At 39.8% G+C, this 14037-nt stretch overlaps 3 protein-coding genes across 6 annotated transcripts; all 3 read left to right on the top strand.

The window, feature by feature from the left end:
• Positions 1-3033, top strand: LOC122051500. Its single transcript, XM_042612670.1, has 4 exons — positions 1-274; positions 1121-1618; positions 2089-2250; positions 2678-3033. Exons 1-4 carry the CDS (start codon positions 119-121, stop codon positions 2783-2785), a joined length of 924 nt encoding a protein of 307 aa, XP_042468604.1. The 5' UTR covers positions 1-118; the 3' UTR covers positions 2786-3033.
• A 459-nt stretch (positions 3034-3492) lies between these two features.
• LOC122051499 (leucine-rich repeat receptor-like serine/threonine-protein kinase BAM3) lies at positions 3493-9905 on the top strand. Of its 3 annotated transcripts, none has more exons than XM_042612667.1 (4): positions 3493-3768; positions 3874-3987; positions 5202-8926; positions 9393-9905. In XM_042612667.1, exons 3-4 carry the CDS (start codon positions 6295-6297, stop codon positions 9734-9736), a joined length of 2976 nt encoding a protein of 991 aa, XP_042468601.1. In that variant the 5' UTR covers positions 3493-3768; positions 3874-3987; positions 5202-6294; the 3' UTR covers positions 9737-9905. The 3 variants fall into 3 exon arrangements, with proteins under 3 accessions (XP_042468601.1, XP_042468603.1, XP_042468600.1); XM_042612669.1 differs by having other exon boundaries at positions 3874-3991; XM_042612666.1 differs by having other exon boundaries at positions 3874-4763.
• A 434-nt stretch (positions 9906-10339) lies between these two features.
• Positions 10340-12727, top strand: LOC122051501 (60S ribosomal protein L37a-1). 2 transcript variants are annotated; one of them, XM_042612672.1, is made up of 5 exons: positions 10340-10470; positions 10972-11011; positions 11110-11198; positions 12225-12307; positions 12527-12727. In XM_042612672.1, the coding sequence occupies exons 1-5, from the start codon at positions 10468-10470 to the stop codon at positions 12588-12590; spliced, it is 279 nt and encodes a 92-aa protein (XP_042468606.1). In that variant the 5' UTR covers positions 10340-10467; the 3' UTR covers positions 12591-12727. The 2 variants fall into 2 exon arrangements, with proteins under 2 accessions (XP_042468606.1, XP_042468605.1); XM_042612671.1 differs by lacking the exon at positions 10340-10470 and having other exon boundaries at positions 10966-11011.
• Positions 12728-14037: the final 1310 nt, after the last annotated feature.

The raw sequence follows: 14037 nt of genomic DNA, 5'->3' as shown, positions 1-14037 counted from the left end.
CGTTGGTCATGTGCTTCTCTCCTTCCTTCTCCTTCCTCCGATCCACGGAGAACGACGACGAGAGGAGGATTCGCAGGGGAAGCGATCAAAGTGAAGTTGGCGATAAGAGATATCGACGATGTATGCTCAAGCGGGGCTTCATCTGCCTTCGGTCTTCTCCCACGGCTTCTTCCATGACTACAGCGGCGGCCACTACTCGTACCTACCGTTCTCCGACGAGGGCTTTCTCTCCCACCGATTCTATGTCGGAGTCGAGGACGGTCGGCATAACTTGGTAATTTTGCCTTCTGGTTAAACCGATCTCTCTTTTACTGTTTCATTAAAGGATCCGGTCGAGGAATTTGCTCTGTTCTGGAGAGATTTGGATCTGGTACTGAATGTTGCCTGGTGAAAAGTGAAACACTGACACAAGTTGTTTGATTTGTTGGGACAGTTAATTATATTTCAAAAGGATCCTAAAGAAAAAGAAAGTAAAACAGGTTATATTGCAGATTATTTTGATCTTAAAACTCCCAATTTATTGGTGAATTTAGTTGTTTTTTAAAAGAGGCCTGTCCTTACAAAGAATGAAAGAATCAAGAAGCGCATGACACTTTGCAATTTCGGAGAGAACTTTCTGAAAGCAAAGAAACTGAAATTGTTAAGGTCCAAAAGGTTGAGACAGGAGAGTGTTTAATGCTTAGTTAAAGTGGACAAGAAGACTCCATGAAAGGGGAAAAAATGATTTATTTATTAGACAATTGTTCAACCCTATTTTTAAAACAAAAAAAAATTCATAAAAGTGAAATCTTATGAAAGTTTTTAATACCTAACTTTCAGCTTGAGGGTAATATTTTGTTTTGGATAGTGTCCTATGTTTGATGGGAAAATGGGAACTTTTACCAAGGCGAAATTTAAAACTTATATATCCATGCTTCTGTTTATGATGGAATTATAAAAAAGAAAGATCAATCCAGTATGAAAAGCAAATTGCTGGCCATCAATCAGATTCTCTTAATGCCCATACAGATAATGTTTGTTGACTTTTGTGAATTCCTCATTCAAAATGTCTGTTGAAAATAATCCTTAGTGTATCAATAATTAAACTGTTCCTGTAATTCACTCATTGATTTTGGTATAGGCCAATATGGCACAGGCACCCTCTGTTTCAGAATATGATATGGGAGGAGAAGGAGACCTATTCAAAGCTCCAGAACCCATCTTAGAAGATCCAGCACTTGATCCCATGGCTAATGCCATGTCCATTATATCAGGTGGAGGAGATGTCATCACAGAAACAATCAAGGCTGCAGATATAGAGTCAATCCAAAACGATCATCTCACTGACATTTACTTTGAGTGCAAGAAGGACCTTATGGAGAAATCGGAAATTGAAGAGCCAATTTCTCAGCTCCTAGAAGAATTGAAGATTCCGGCAGTTGGGATGGCCGGTGTTCCACCCCCTGGAAAAATTCGCCGAGTAGAAAGATCAATTCAGAAAAGTGCAAGTTCTGAGTGTTTAAGCTCATTAGAGTGGTTCCCTAGTTGCAGTAGAAGACTAGACTTCCTTGATTTCCAGGGATTGGATTTTGAAGCTGCACTTGGTTTGAGGAGAGCAAGCAGCGAAGGAGATGTTCAGGTATGAGTAAATTTCTAGTTTTCTTACTAATTTTCATGTTTATTTTTTCCCTCACTTTATCTCTTCTACCTTGGCCCATAAAGGTTCAGCTAACACAGTATTTGACCTTACTATGCTTCTCAGGTCTTAATCAATTGCTTCAACATTTACTTACCCGCATCAATTAGTGTCATGCTGAATGAAAGTCATATTAATCTTCTATTGGTCCTATACATACAATGAGGGTTAGTTGTACCAACGTATAAAAGGATTGCCAGATTTAAGAATTATGGACAATATTTTAGTTAACTAATTTGGATGATTATCTAATATTTGTGACTTCCCAGAGAAAATATGCATTGGCTACATTTTCCACTGAGAAATTCTGAGATTATTATGAATTCATCAAGATATATCACTTGTAGTATGTAAATTTCTACCTGCTGTGTGCCAGGATGGGCATGGTTATTTATTTTGACTCGTTTTTGCAGAATCTTGGCAATAAGAGCACAAACTCAAGAAATGCCACCACTGTATGTTCTTCATTCGAGCAACCCTTTTCCATCAGTGAAAATAAGACAGAGCTGCGACTACAAAAACTTTCCAGATACAGGGAGAAGAAGAGTAAGAGAAACTTTGGCAGAAAAATCAAGGTGTGAAGCTATTCTTTCCCCCTTCATGATTCTTTCTGAAGCCATGTAAGAACACTTGAATACTCCAGATTAATGTAGCTTCTGTCGTCATTAGGATAACAATGCAAAGACAAGAGTTTTAACAGGACATAACATTTTATAATCAGAATGAAAAAAGGATGACATGTATTGCAATTTAGATACTGCAAGGCAAAGCACTTATTCCTTATTATGAACTAAATGAAAATTTCTTGATCCGTCTATTCGTGACAAATAAACTTGTCAGCATGCAGAAGTATGCTAGCTTTAGAGTCTAAACTGTCTTGATACCATAATGAAAAGCTATCTTAGGGTGGTTGAGTCAAAATGCTTGCAAATGTAACCACTTGTTTGCAATTTTTCGTTAAAAGCAAATTCTAGAAACTGATAAGTTTTGGGTGATTTGCAGTATGCTTGCAGGAAGGCTCTTGCTGATAGTCAGCCTAGGATTAGGGGAAGGTTTGCAAAGACGGAAGATAACATATCCACTCAAATAGTTAACTACGCAAGATGTTGAAGCTGGTAGCAGCCCATGAACTCCCTTGTTGACAAGGCTAATCATGAAGTTGAGAGAACAATGAGATGGAAGAGATGAGGCCAGTAGCCATATATGGACAAATTTTCTTTCATTAGGATAATATTCATGATTCATGATGCATCTTTCTATCTTATAGTATCCACCACAGTATGTAGAAATTAATGCACTTGTTCTTCTGTGCAGTAGTTTGAATAAAAAGGAAATTGATGGTTTATCGATTTTGGTTACTATACACTTGTAGCAGTCATGAATTATACTCTCAATTGGTGTTTGGCATTGCTTAATCCTTTGTGATCATCATTTCTTCCTTGCGTTAAAAAGAACAATGTTGTGGTAGTCTTCAACACTTAATAGATCGGAGCATCGGGCAATAAGAAAAAAATACAGTTCAAAAATATTATACACGAGAGATGAGAATATTGCTATTGGTAGACAAGATGAATGGTTGAGAGTGCACACAGTAGACTCACCACAAACTCAAAATCAATAGTCCAAGTCTTAACTCTTTAAGTAATTGACATCTTCCATTGACTGCAATTCTTTAGAATATGTACTATTATCTTCTTGATACTTGTTGTAATTTCATTGGATCAAAGTTGTAGACCTGCTAGTCTCCTTTTTACTTGTGCACAACATTCAACTCGTTGCCTTAACTCTCAAAGTGAGAATAGTCCTGCATGATGCAGAAACTAAGAAGATGCCACAAGTACTGTCAATGTCTCCATGACTTGTTCAACTTATTTTATATGGCCAAGAAGCTGAGGAAGAGACTATCGAGCCATGACTTTGAAAAATTGTACTCTAAATAGAACAGAAGTGGCATGGCAGTAACCTGAGTAGTGACAAGATGGAGAACATGGAGAGCGGATATTGTTACATTAAGCTTGTTCTCCTTCTCCTCCTGTTTGCTTGTTCAGTAGCTGCTGGAGATCCTGGAGTCATTAACCTTCCAAGTTCTCATGGTTTTTTTAAACTTCTCATCCTTTTCACTTTATCATTACAAATACCATAATCCTGAATAATTAATAGTAACTTTGCAACAAATGTATATCTTTGTGATTTTGCAGGAAATGAGAAAATAATAACTCACAGACCCTCAAGAGTCCTGCTTCGCGAAGATCCTTATCATCCACCAAGTCCTCGGACAAATCCTTCTCATGGACCCATTATACATGGTTGAGGTTGGTACGTGAGCATAAATTAAAATAGAATTGAAATGAGATTTTCAATGGAATCAGAATGAAATAAAAGGGGAAATGATTAATTATATATTTTTTTTACAATAATAGAATGATATAACTAGTGGAAAGATCCATCTAATTCTTAATATAACTAGTCTATTTAGTATGCCTAATTTTCTTTGTCCATTTAGCATGCGCATACCTTGCTTGATTGATCAACCTAATATGCTTAGTACAACCTTCACTAGTTCCCTAGTTGATTTGGTTTGCTCATTTTATTTAATTCTATTTTCTTTTATAGAACTGGAATGAAATTTTTCATCGCGAAATAATTATTCATTAGAATAAATTGCTCCATTTTAAATGGTTCATGCAAAACTGAAATGAAATCATGCAGGGAACAAATCATTTTCATTTTAAAAAGTTAGTATCTGGTAGTTTATAATATTTCAGATATAGGAAAAGTGTATACATTCAATATCTTTCTTTTATTCATCTCTTTTGCTTCGTTAAAAATAAATTGAGGAAAGATGTGTGAACAATCTTGCATGTGAAACTGCTACCATATAAGCCTTTACTTCCAAAGGAGTAAAAACTCTGCATATATAAGAGACAATCGTTTGATGCAGTAGTAGAAATGATGATGAGTTTTCCATTCTTCAGTGAAAAAACTAATCCTTTTCTTTGAAATGGTTCACGATGGAATCTGAACATTCCTCCGACTGATCTACTTACCACAAGAGATTCACAAAGGAATCTGAACATCATTGTTTCATGTAAGATTGTATGGCACTTTCAACTTGTTTCCATATGATATTTCCTTGTGCATGATCAAAGTTATATGAAATATTATTGCTAAGATTAATTAAATATGTTATTTTTAAAAAAGAAAGACATTAAAAGAAGATCTTGTATATCGAAACATGAGCTACAGATAAATTATTGGTAATTTATTAAAAAGAGCATAAAAACGGAATCAACATGTGTTCATGACATACAGGAATTGATATATGTAGATACAGGTGAAAATGTTTTATTTAGAAAATCATTTTACTTGTTAAGAACTCGGACTACCTTAAAACCTGAAGAACTAAAATACAGAACTATTTATATCGATCTAATAGATCAATGAAGAGATAAATAACTTATAGTTGATGTTAAGAAGATATGAAAGTGCAATTACGTGCTCACGTTCCACTTTTTTTTACCTTCAGGTTCGCACACTTAGGTGATCTTTCAAGGTTATATTTCTCTTTCAGATTAAATGATGCTCAGGATATTTAGCACCAATATTGAAGATGGGTCCTTTTTATTTCATATTGCACACGCCATTTTTTCTTTATGTATTGCCCTTTCAATGTAATGTTTCTTATATGAGTCTAGTTTATCTTGTTAGCAAGAGTCAGAAATTTGTGTCATCATAATTTAACTTGTTTAATATTTTTTTAACATTTATAATCAATCATTCTCTTCGTGTATTTGTTACTTGTGACTTTAGCATCCTGGCCACCATCATTCATAATAAATCAATTGCTAGTTCTATCTGTATATTGAAACCACCGCAAAGATGTAATTTGTATACACTTTGTTCCTCCAAATAAGGCATCCAACCATAGGACGCTGGACCGATAAAAACTTTGCAGTACTGAACCGGTTGCTCAAGATTCAGTTTTATCGGATTCATCATTACTTTCTTTTCTTTTTTATTTTTGTATACAGTTGGTTCCTCGGCCCCCCTCTCAGTTTCAACTTTAAGGATTCTCTTTGTGCAGTAGTCTTTTGTCATAGTGCAGTTTTCCCCTTAATAAAGAGCATAGTTTTTAGCCTAAAGGACAAAAGTGAGTCTTGTGAGCACATGTTTATCGATTCTTCAAAGGCTGGTAATTGTGTCCCTGTAGTTGTCCAATTCTTGATCATTACTGAAGAATAGACTGCACTTACTGGAACCAATGGCTCAGTTGTTTCGAAGACCACACGAATCGGTTCATTCGATCGGAAGCCAATCTGGTTGAACTTGGAGCCAGTGTTCAGACCAGTTCATCATCTTGCGAGCTCAAATTACTGATCAATTTTGCTGCTTTTTCAGAAGCAGCAGCAGAAGACGAAATAACAAAGGAATTTGCCGAATTATAATGATCGGTCCTGCTCCAACAGTGCGTTGTATCCTCTTTTAATATACACTACTGCTCTTTGGTCTTTGGCTTTTCTTCCCCGGAAAAAGAAGAGAGCGACAGCGCCTTGTTCCACCTCCATATTAGCACCACCACCTTCCTCCATTGTACAGTCCTCCCTCTCCTCTGCTTCTCCATGGCCGTTGTTGGTGCGAGCTTCTTCCTTTTCCTCTCTTCTTCTCTTCTCTTCCTCTCTCCGGCCGTCTCTTCGGACTCCCCCGGCCTTTCCCTCAGGAAGCAGGCCTCTGCTCTTCTTTCCATCAAGCAATCTCTGCGCACCTCCGACGGCTTCTTCCGGAGCTGGAGCTCGCAGAACCATGCTTCTCTCTGCTCGTGGAGCGGCGTCCGCTGCGACGCCGCCGGGCGAGCGGTGACCGAGCTCGACGTCTCCAGCCTCAACGTCTCCGGTTCCCTGTCGCCGAGGATTGCGGAGCTGAAGGCGCTCGTTCGCCTCTCGGTCTCCGGCAACAGCTTCGCCGGGGAGTTCCCCGCGAGCGTCTGCCAGCTCCTGCGCCTCCAGTTCCTCAACATCTCCAATAACCACTTCAATGGCTCCTTGAACTATTGGAACTTCTCTGCGATGGCGGAGCTGCAAGTCTTCGACTTGTACAACAATGACTTCTCTGGGTCACTGCCGGCGGCGTTACCGGAGCTGCCCCTGCTCCGCCACTTGGATCTCGGCGGGAACTATTTCTCCGGCCAAATCCCCACTGCCTATGGCGGTTTTCCGGCCATTAGCTATCTGTCATTGGCTGGGAACGACTTGGGTGGCCGTATTCCAGCCGAGCTAGGCAACCTCACCACTCTCGAACAACTTTACTTGGGCTACTTCAATGAGTTCGACGGCGCCATTCCGGCGGAGCTCGGGAGGTTGACTAATCTCCTCCACCTCGACCTCTCGAGCTGCGGCTTAAAAGGCGAAATCCCACATCAATTGGGTGATCTTGTGAAGCTGGACACCCTCTTCTTGCAGACCAACCAGCTCATTGGCACCATTCCTCCCCAACTTGGCAACTTGAGCAGCTTGAGATTCCTCGACATCTCCAACAACGCGCTCGCCGGGGAGATACCCAAGGAGTTCGGGAATCTCCGAGAGCTCAAGCTGCTGCACATGTTCCTCAACCAATTCCACGGAGAGATCCCGTTGTTCGTCGCGGAGCTGCCGAGTTTGGAGGTTCTGAAACTGTGGCACAACAACTTCACCGGCACTATCCCTCCCAAGCTTGGGCAGTATGGCAGGCTTCGAGAGCTTGATCTCTCCACCAACAAGCTCACCGGAATGGTTCCCAGAGGTCTCTGCACTGGGAAGACATTGGAGATACTGATCTTGCTCAACAACTTCCTCTTTGGTCCTCTGCCGGATGATCTCGGTGAGTGCACGACTCTTGTGAGGGTGCGCATGGGGCAGAACTACTTGACCGGTTCCATTCCCGGAGGCTTCCTTTACCTTCCGGAATTGCTACTGCTGGAGTTGCAGAACAACTATCTCACCGGAGTTCTAGCAGATGAGCCTGCAAAGCGACCAACAAAGCTAGGCCAGCTCAATCTATCTAACAACCAGTTTTTTGGGCCTCTTCCGAGCTCCATCGGAAACTTCTCAGCGTTGCAGATTCTCCTTCTCAGTGGCAACCAGTTCAACGGAGAGATCCCATCTCAGGTTGGCCTTCTTCGACATGTACTAAAGGTAGATATGAGCATGAACAACTTCTCCGGCCGGATTCCTCCGGAGATCGGCGATTGTTTTCTGCTTACTTACTTGGACTTGAGCCGAAACCAATTGTCCGGCGAGGTACCGTCTCAAGTGTCTCGAATTAGAATACTTAACTATCTGAATGTTTCATGGAACCAGTTGGCCGGAAACATTCCGAAGGAGATCGGGAGCATGAAGAGTCTAACTTGCGCCGATTTCTCCCACAATGATTTCTCCGGCAGAGTGCCGGAGACAGGGCAATTTGCCTACTTCAACGCTTCGTCTTTTCTCTCCAATCCTAGGCTCTGCGGGTCGATTCTGAACCCCTGCAACATTTCAGCAAGCTCTCCGTTCCATCAAGACCAACAAGGGAGTCTCAAGTTTCAGCTCCCTGGGAAGTCCAGGCTCCTACTCGCGCTGGGCCTCTTAGCGTGTTCGATCGTCTTCGCGTTCACAGTAGTCATCAAGACACGCTCGATGATGCGAAGAAACTCTAACTCGTGGAAGCTGACTGCATTCCAGAAACTGGATTTCGGGAGTCAAGAGATCGTAGAATGCCTCAAAGAGAACTGTATCATAGGAAGAGGAGGAGCCGGCGTCGTCTACCGAGGAACGATGCCTAGTGGCGAAGAGGTCGCAGTGAAGCGCCTGCTCGGAATCAGCAAGGGCTCGACGCACGACAATGGATTCTCTGCCGAGATTCAAACGCTGGGCAAGATTCGGCATCGGAACATCGTCCGGTTGCTCGCCTTCTGCTCCAACAAGGACTGCAATCTCCTGGTCTACGAGTACATGCCCAACGGAAATTTAGGAGAGCTGCTGCACGGAAAGCGAGCTGGATACCTCAATTGGCAACTGAGGCTCAGGATCGCCGTCGAATCAGCCAAAGGAATGTGCTACCTGCACCACGACTGCCGTCCTCCTATCCTCCACCGCGATATCAAGTGCAACAACATCTTGCTGGATGCAAACTTCGAAGCTCACGTAGCTGATTTTGGCCTCGCCAAGTACTTGAGGGACACTGGAACCTCTGAATGCATGTCGGCGATCGCCGGCTCTTATGGCTACATCGCTCCTGGTACTCACTCACTCTCAACTCTGTTTTTACCACTAGATTGTGGTTAAGATTTAGGAAAAACAAAAGAATCTGACAAAGATGCTCGTAGACAGTGATCCACACGGTAAGATGTATGGATCACGTTCAAACTTTAAAGCAACATGTCGTACGCTTTATCTGCAGAAGCATGGCATTGAGTGAGAGATCCTATTCACGTCGGGCCCATCTTTTGTTTCTTTTCCATAAAAAGAAGGGCACTGAGATCAGCCAACTCCTCAAAGAAAGGAAACAGCATTTGCCTTGCTTTTGCTTTTGCTTTGGCATCCCATTCTAATTGAGTGCTGTTCTTTAGCACTATCAACACATCTTTGACCAAATCCACGGCTCAGTTATAAAACAATAAATTTTCAGCTTCTAAGATTCCGTCTTATGAATCCTGATCGGGATCCCTGATTTAATTTATTCTGCACCCTTTTCATTTATACAGAATACGCGTACACTTTGAAGGTGGACGAGAAGAGCGACGTGTACAGCTTCGGGGTGGTTCTGCTGGAGCTGATCACCGGCCGGCGGCCGGTAGGGGACTTCGGAGAGGAAGGACTGGACCTTGTCCAGTGGACGAGAAGTGTCACGAACTGGAGCAAGGACGCGGTGGTGAAGATCCTGGACCCCTGGCTGAGCAACGTGCCGGTGGAGGAGGCCATGCAAGTGTTCTTCGTGGCCATGCTGTGCGTCCAGGAGCACAGCGTGGAGAGGCCGACCATGAGAGAGGTGGTCCAAATGCTGGAACAAGCCAAGCCCTCCTCTGCTCTACCTGTACGTCCGAGCTAGTCTAGTCGTCACCGGTCCGCAAATTTGTGAATTAAATGATGAGCAAAGCTTTGCTGTGTGTGTGTGTTTCTTGACTAAATGTGTGTGGCAGTTAGTGAGAGTGTGTCATTGATTTGATATGGTAAGAATCTGTTTCTCTCATGGACATGGACATCGCTTTTGCAGTACTGTAACAACTCCATGCGTACAGCTTAAAGCTTACAAAATCTGTCATGGAGGAGAGAGGTGAGTGCATGCAGAGGGACATGGAAAAGAAATGCTGTCAGGGGATGTGGATGATCTGAATGCTTACAAAATGAGCACGCAGAGGAGGAAGAAGAGAGAGAGAGGTGAGGACAGGGACAAAAGTGAGGAAACATTAAGCATGTTTGCTCCCGAGGAGACGATTAAAACAAAAATGTTGCCTGTTCAAGAGGGGGATTTGACTCGAACTATTTGGTGATCGAAGGATTTCAATTATATTTTTAATTGTTGTTGGGCTTTGTATGGGCCATTTAAGCGAAGTTTCGTGGATCACGAATCTCCAAGAATCGAACGGTTCAGTTTTACGCGAGCCCAAATAGAAATGGGTTTCTAAAAATATCAAACGATCGATGAATCTGCATCGTTCAAATTAGGGTTCTGCCTATATAAGCCGGCGATGGCCGCTGGCACGTATTTCCTTTCTTTGGGGTTGTCGATCGGCGTGTAGATCCTCTGAACGACATCGTATCCAGTCGCTCCCTGGGAAGATGGTAAGTCCTTGTATGTAAGAAGTTGCTTCGTTAATTGCCACTTCTATAATGATCCATCTTGACATGTAGATGTGAATTGATTCGCGTGATAGGAGAAAGCAGACATTGTTTGAAAGATTTATCGTGGGTGTATTTGAAGTTTTTTTCCCGACAAAAAATGCCTTTTTTCCCCTAGTGATGAGTTTTGGCCTCGTGAAAACTAAGATTTTTTTTTTTTTTTTTAGTTTGAGATAAAAGGTACCTGTTTAAGAATGTTAAGCTTGCGTAGTCTTATTTTCTAAATTTTTTCTTTGTAAATTTTGAAGAAAAAAGTTTTTTTTCCCGTAAGATAGCATCATAGTCAATATTTGATTTGCTGCTTGGTTCATAGTAAAATTAGCACAGAAAAGGTGCCTTCAGCTTGGCATTTGGCATATGTGAAACTATTAATGAGATGCAAAGTGGTTGTGAATCATTTGATTGAATTCTTTTTAACAACTGTGTTCTCTTATTGGAATGCAGACGAAGCGTACCAAGAAGGCTGGAATTGTTGGGAAATATGGTAATTCAATGAATCAGTATTCTCTGTAAACCATTTCCTGTTGTAAAACTGATATTGTAGCTGTAGCTATTTCTGATCCGCCTTCTTTTTTGATTCAGGTACCCGATATGGTGCAAGTTTGCGGAAGCAAATCAAGAAGATGGAGGTTTCCCAGCATGCAAAGTACTTTTGTGAATTTTGTGGGAAGGTATAACTTCTTTTGCTTTGGGTCATCTTTGATGGTGGAATGCCTTATCCAGTTTCAACAATCTTGGTTAAAGATTTTTTTAAAAAAATAAATTAGCTTCTTGCTTTTTGATTGGTTACAATGCAGAAGAATCGAAGTTTGCCTTGTGTTCTACATAGAATTTCAATTATATTTTTTAACGGTTTATTATGCTGATAAACCAAAAGGCTGCTCATATTTATTTGTTGTATTTATGTAATGAAATTTACTGCTATTTATGAATTTTCAGTGCTACTTCTATTCCATGTTTTTTTTTTAGCAGTGATGTTAAGCTCACTTGTGTCTTAGCACTGGTTCAATGTGTCCATATATTGTATGGGCGTTTCTTCACTAGTATTGGAAATGAAAATTTATTGGAAAAAAGACATTGATGACACTGCAGATTGAATATGTATGCTGGATACAATTCAGTGCAATAAATCCACAAGCTTTTTTGAGATTCTTGGTCCATGTAGTCATTGAGTATTGCAAATGATTCGAAAATAATTAGGTGTTTGAGCATAAACAATTGACTGATTCTAAGAAATCCTGTTTTTTTTCGAAGTGTTTTCAAAAGTTAAAACCCGGTTGGTTAGGTAAATTGTCCAGCCTACCATGTTTTGACTTTTTGAGAAAGAAATATACAAATGAACAAACCAAAACACTGGTTTTTGATTTTGAATCTGATCAAAATTGAGATATGGAATTGTTCCTCGTTAAATTGGTCAGTTCAGTTTATAAAGCATTGGTTTCCAAAGATGTTATTTCTGAAAGTAATATGTTTTTTCACATCTATGAGATAAATGCTTATTTTTCTGGTAAAGTTCTGTTTCAGTCAGACTATTATGCTGAATTTACACTTTGATTTATCAGTTAGGTATTCCTTTTGTAAGCTAATCTGTGCTTTAGTTTTTTTGCTAAGAAAACTTGTACAAAAAGAATGTTATTTCCCTCTCATCCGATTAGTGTTCCTGCTGTTTATCATTCATGTTCTTATTGGCTTTACAGTTCGCTGTGAAAAGAAAAGCAGTCGGGATCTGGGGTTGCAAAGATTGTGGCAAGGTCAAGGCTGGTGGTGCTTATACTTTGAAGTAAGTCTGTCGGTAAAACTCAAAGATCTTTTAAATCTTTTTAAGCTTTTTAAAACTTCGGTGTGCCACTCAGTGCAAGTGAAACTTAACTTTATGTGTACCAAGTGGCACTTGGATCAAGCTAATCAGATAGTGTTCTGAGCCAGCGCTGCTAGTCAGTATAACATTTCCTTTTCTTACATTCTTACACTTAACACGGCGATGCTTATTGTTTGACAGCACTGCTAGTGCTGTGACGGTCAGGAGCACTATTCGCCGGTTGAGAGAACAAACTGAAAGCTAAGAAGTGAAGGATAATGCAATCATGCAATTCTAAGTTATCAGAGCAGAGACTAGTTTTTATTTTTATTTTTGATAAGCCATTGTCTGCTGACTCTCATTACAAGAATCAAGCTTCTGGAATTACTTTACGTTTCTTCAGATTTTGCTTTTGTGGTGTTTGTTTATTGTAATGTTGGATGGATCTGTGTTGTTTATTAGCCATTAATGATGACAAAAGGCGAATACGCATACTCTCAGTGGTTTCGTCAACCCGTCTCAAGATCAACATAGAGTAGGTAAATCACGAACGGCTACTAGTTTTTGGAATAGTGACCAGTACATAAGAGAGGTATTTATTTCGATTTATTAGTCATTAATGGTGGCATTGTAAGTGGTTTTAGATACTTGAAGTGCAATATCTTTAACGTTTTGTTTGAATTGATAAGGAATATCCAAGAAAAGAAAAGAACAATTGAAATTTTAGTTTCTTTCTTATGATGATATCAGGCAATTGAAATTTTAGTTTCTTATATCAGATCAGACTAGTCCAAAATCCACAGTTGAGATTGAAATCTCAGTAGACAACTCTGGCTAGTGAACATGTAACTTTGATAGATTTAGGTGACATAGATTTGGGAATTGGAAGTGGGAAATATCCACATCATAAAACAAATGTTGGCTTCATTCATTGCAGCATTATCTAAAAGTAACTTTGAAATTTTGATTGCAATGTTCATGATGCTTGCTTTTGCCCTACTTCCGTCTTGTAATGATTGCATTATGCTTTTGCTTTTTTTATGGTTCGACAGTTCTCATCACTCCCCAGAAAAAACAAACTATATTTATATAATAAGGGTTAGAGTTAGAACAGTTCGATATTGTTTCACATGATTTTCCTCAGAGAAAGTCTTCAAGTTTCAGTTTTACTTCTGTCTTTGTCTTTTGCTTTTTTTTTTTGGAAAAAAAATATATTATCTTTTACCTGTTTAGATGAAAAGAATGAGAGATTGCACATGCTGAAGCCGCTTTGGTAGGCAAATTACTAAGATGCTCACAAATGTCATTTTCTTAAAGGTAAATGATCTTTTTGAGTGTGTTTTTTTTTAATGTCAGACAGGAGTGTTTAGTTAAAATTAAACTCATTTAATCGTTGAATAAATTAACTTTTTTTAACTAACTGAAGTGATCCAATTTTTTAATAAAAATTAAATAAACTAATAAATTATTTTAAAACTCGAATCGAATTAATGGATATAACTCATTTATTTAAAAAAATGAAATTTTAAAATAGCTGAATTGATTTTTAAATTCGGTCAATCAGTTTTATCGATTTATTCAGTTTATTTTAATTGAACTTTTCTAATCCCTATCCAATTCTGCGGGTGTCTTTTTCATAGTGATGGGATTGGCAAATTATCAGTAAGTTGGGTTATTTAGATAATGAGCAGTTGTGTCCACGTTGAGCCAAT

The sequence above is a fragment of the Zingiber officinale genome, chromosome 3A, assembly GCF_018446385.1.
Source record: "Zingiber officinale cultivar Zhangliang chromosome 3A, Zo_v1.1, whole genome shotgun sequence".
NCBI lineage: Eukaryota > Viridiplantae > Streptophyta > Magnoliopsida > Zingiberales > Zingiberaceae > Zingiber > Zingiber officinale.
This window is presented reverse-complemented; position numbering and strand designations above follow the sequence as displayed.

Bases quoted from the DNA above. Each gene is read 5' to 3' on its own strand.
- LOC122051500 (XM_042612670.1), top strand. From the start codon at position 119: ATGTATGCTCAAGCGGGGCTTCATCTGCCTTCGGTCTTCTCCCACGGC. The intron at 1,619-2,088 runs GTATGAGTAAAT...TCGTTTTTGCAG, and splicing joins GCAGCGAAGGAGATGTTCAG to AATCTTGGCAATAAGAGCAC. The intron at 2,251-2,677 runs GTGTGAAGCTAT...GGTGATTTGCAG, and splicing joins ACTTTGGCAGAAAAATCAAG to TATGCTTGCAGGAAGGCTCT.
- LOC122051501 (XM_042612671.1), top strand. From the start codon at position 10,966: ATGCAGACGAAGCGTACCAAGAAGGCTGGAATTGTTGGGAAATATG. The intron at 11,199-12,224 runs GTATAACTTCTT...TTGGCTTTACAG, and splicing joins TTTGTGAATTTTGTGGGAAG to TTCGCTGTGAAAAGAAAAGC. The intron at 12,308-12,526 runs GTAAGTCTGTCG...ATTGTTTGACAG, and splicing joins GGTGGTGCTTATACTTTGAA to CACTGCTAGTGCTGTGACGG.
- LOC122051499 (XM_042612667.1), top strand. From the start codon at position 6,295: ATGGCCGTTGTTGGTGCGAGCTTCTTCCTTTTCCTCTCTTCTTCTCTT. The intron at 8,927-9,392 runs GTACTCACTCAC...TCATTTATACAG, and splicing joins TTATGGCTACATCGCTCCTG to AATACGCGTACACTTTGAAG.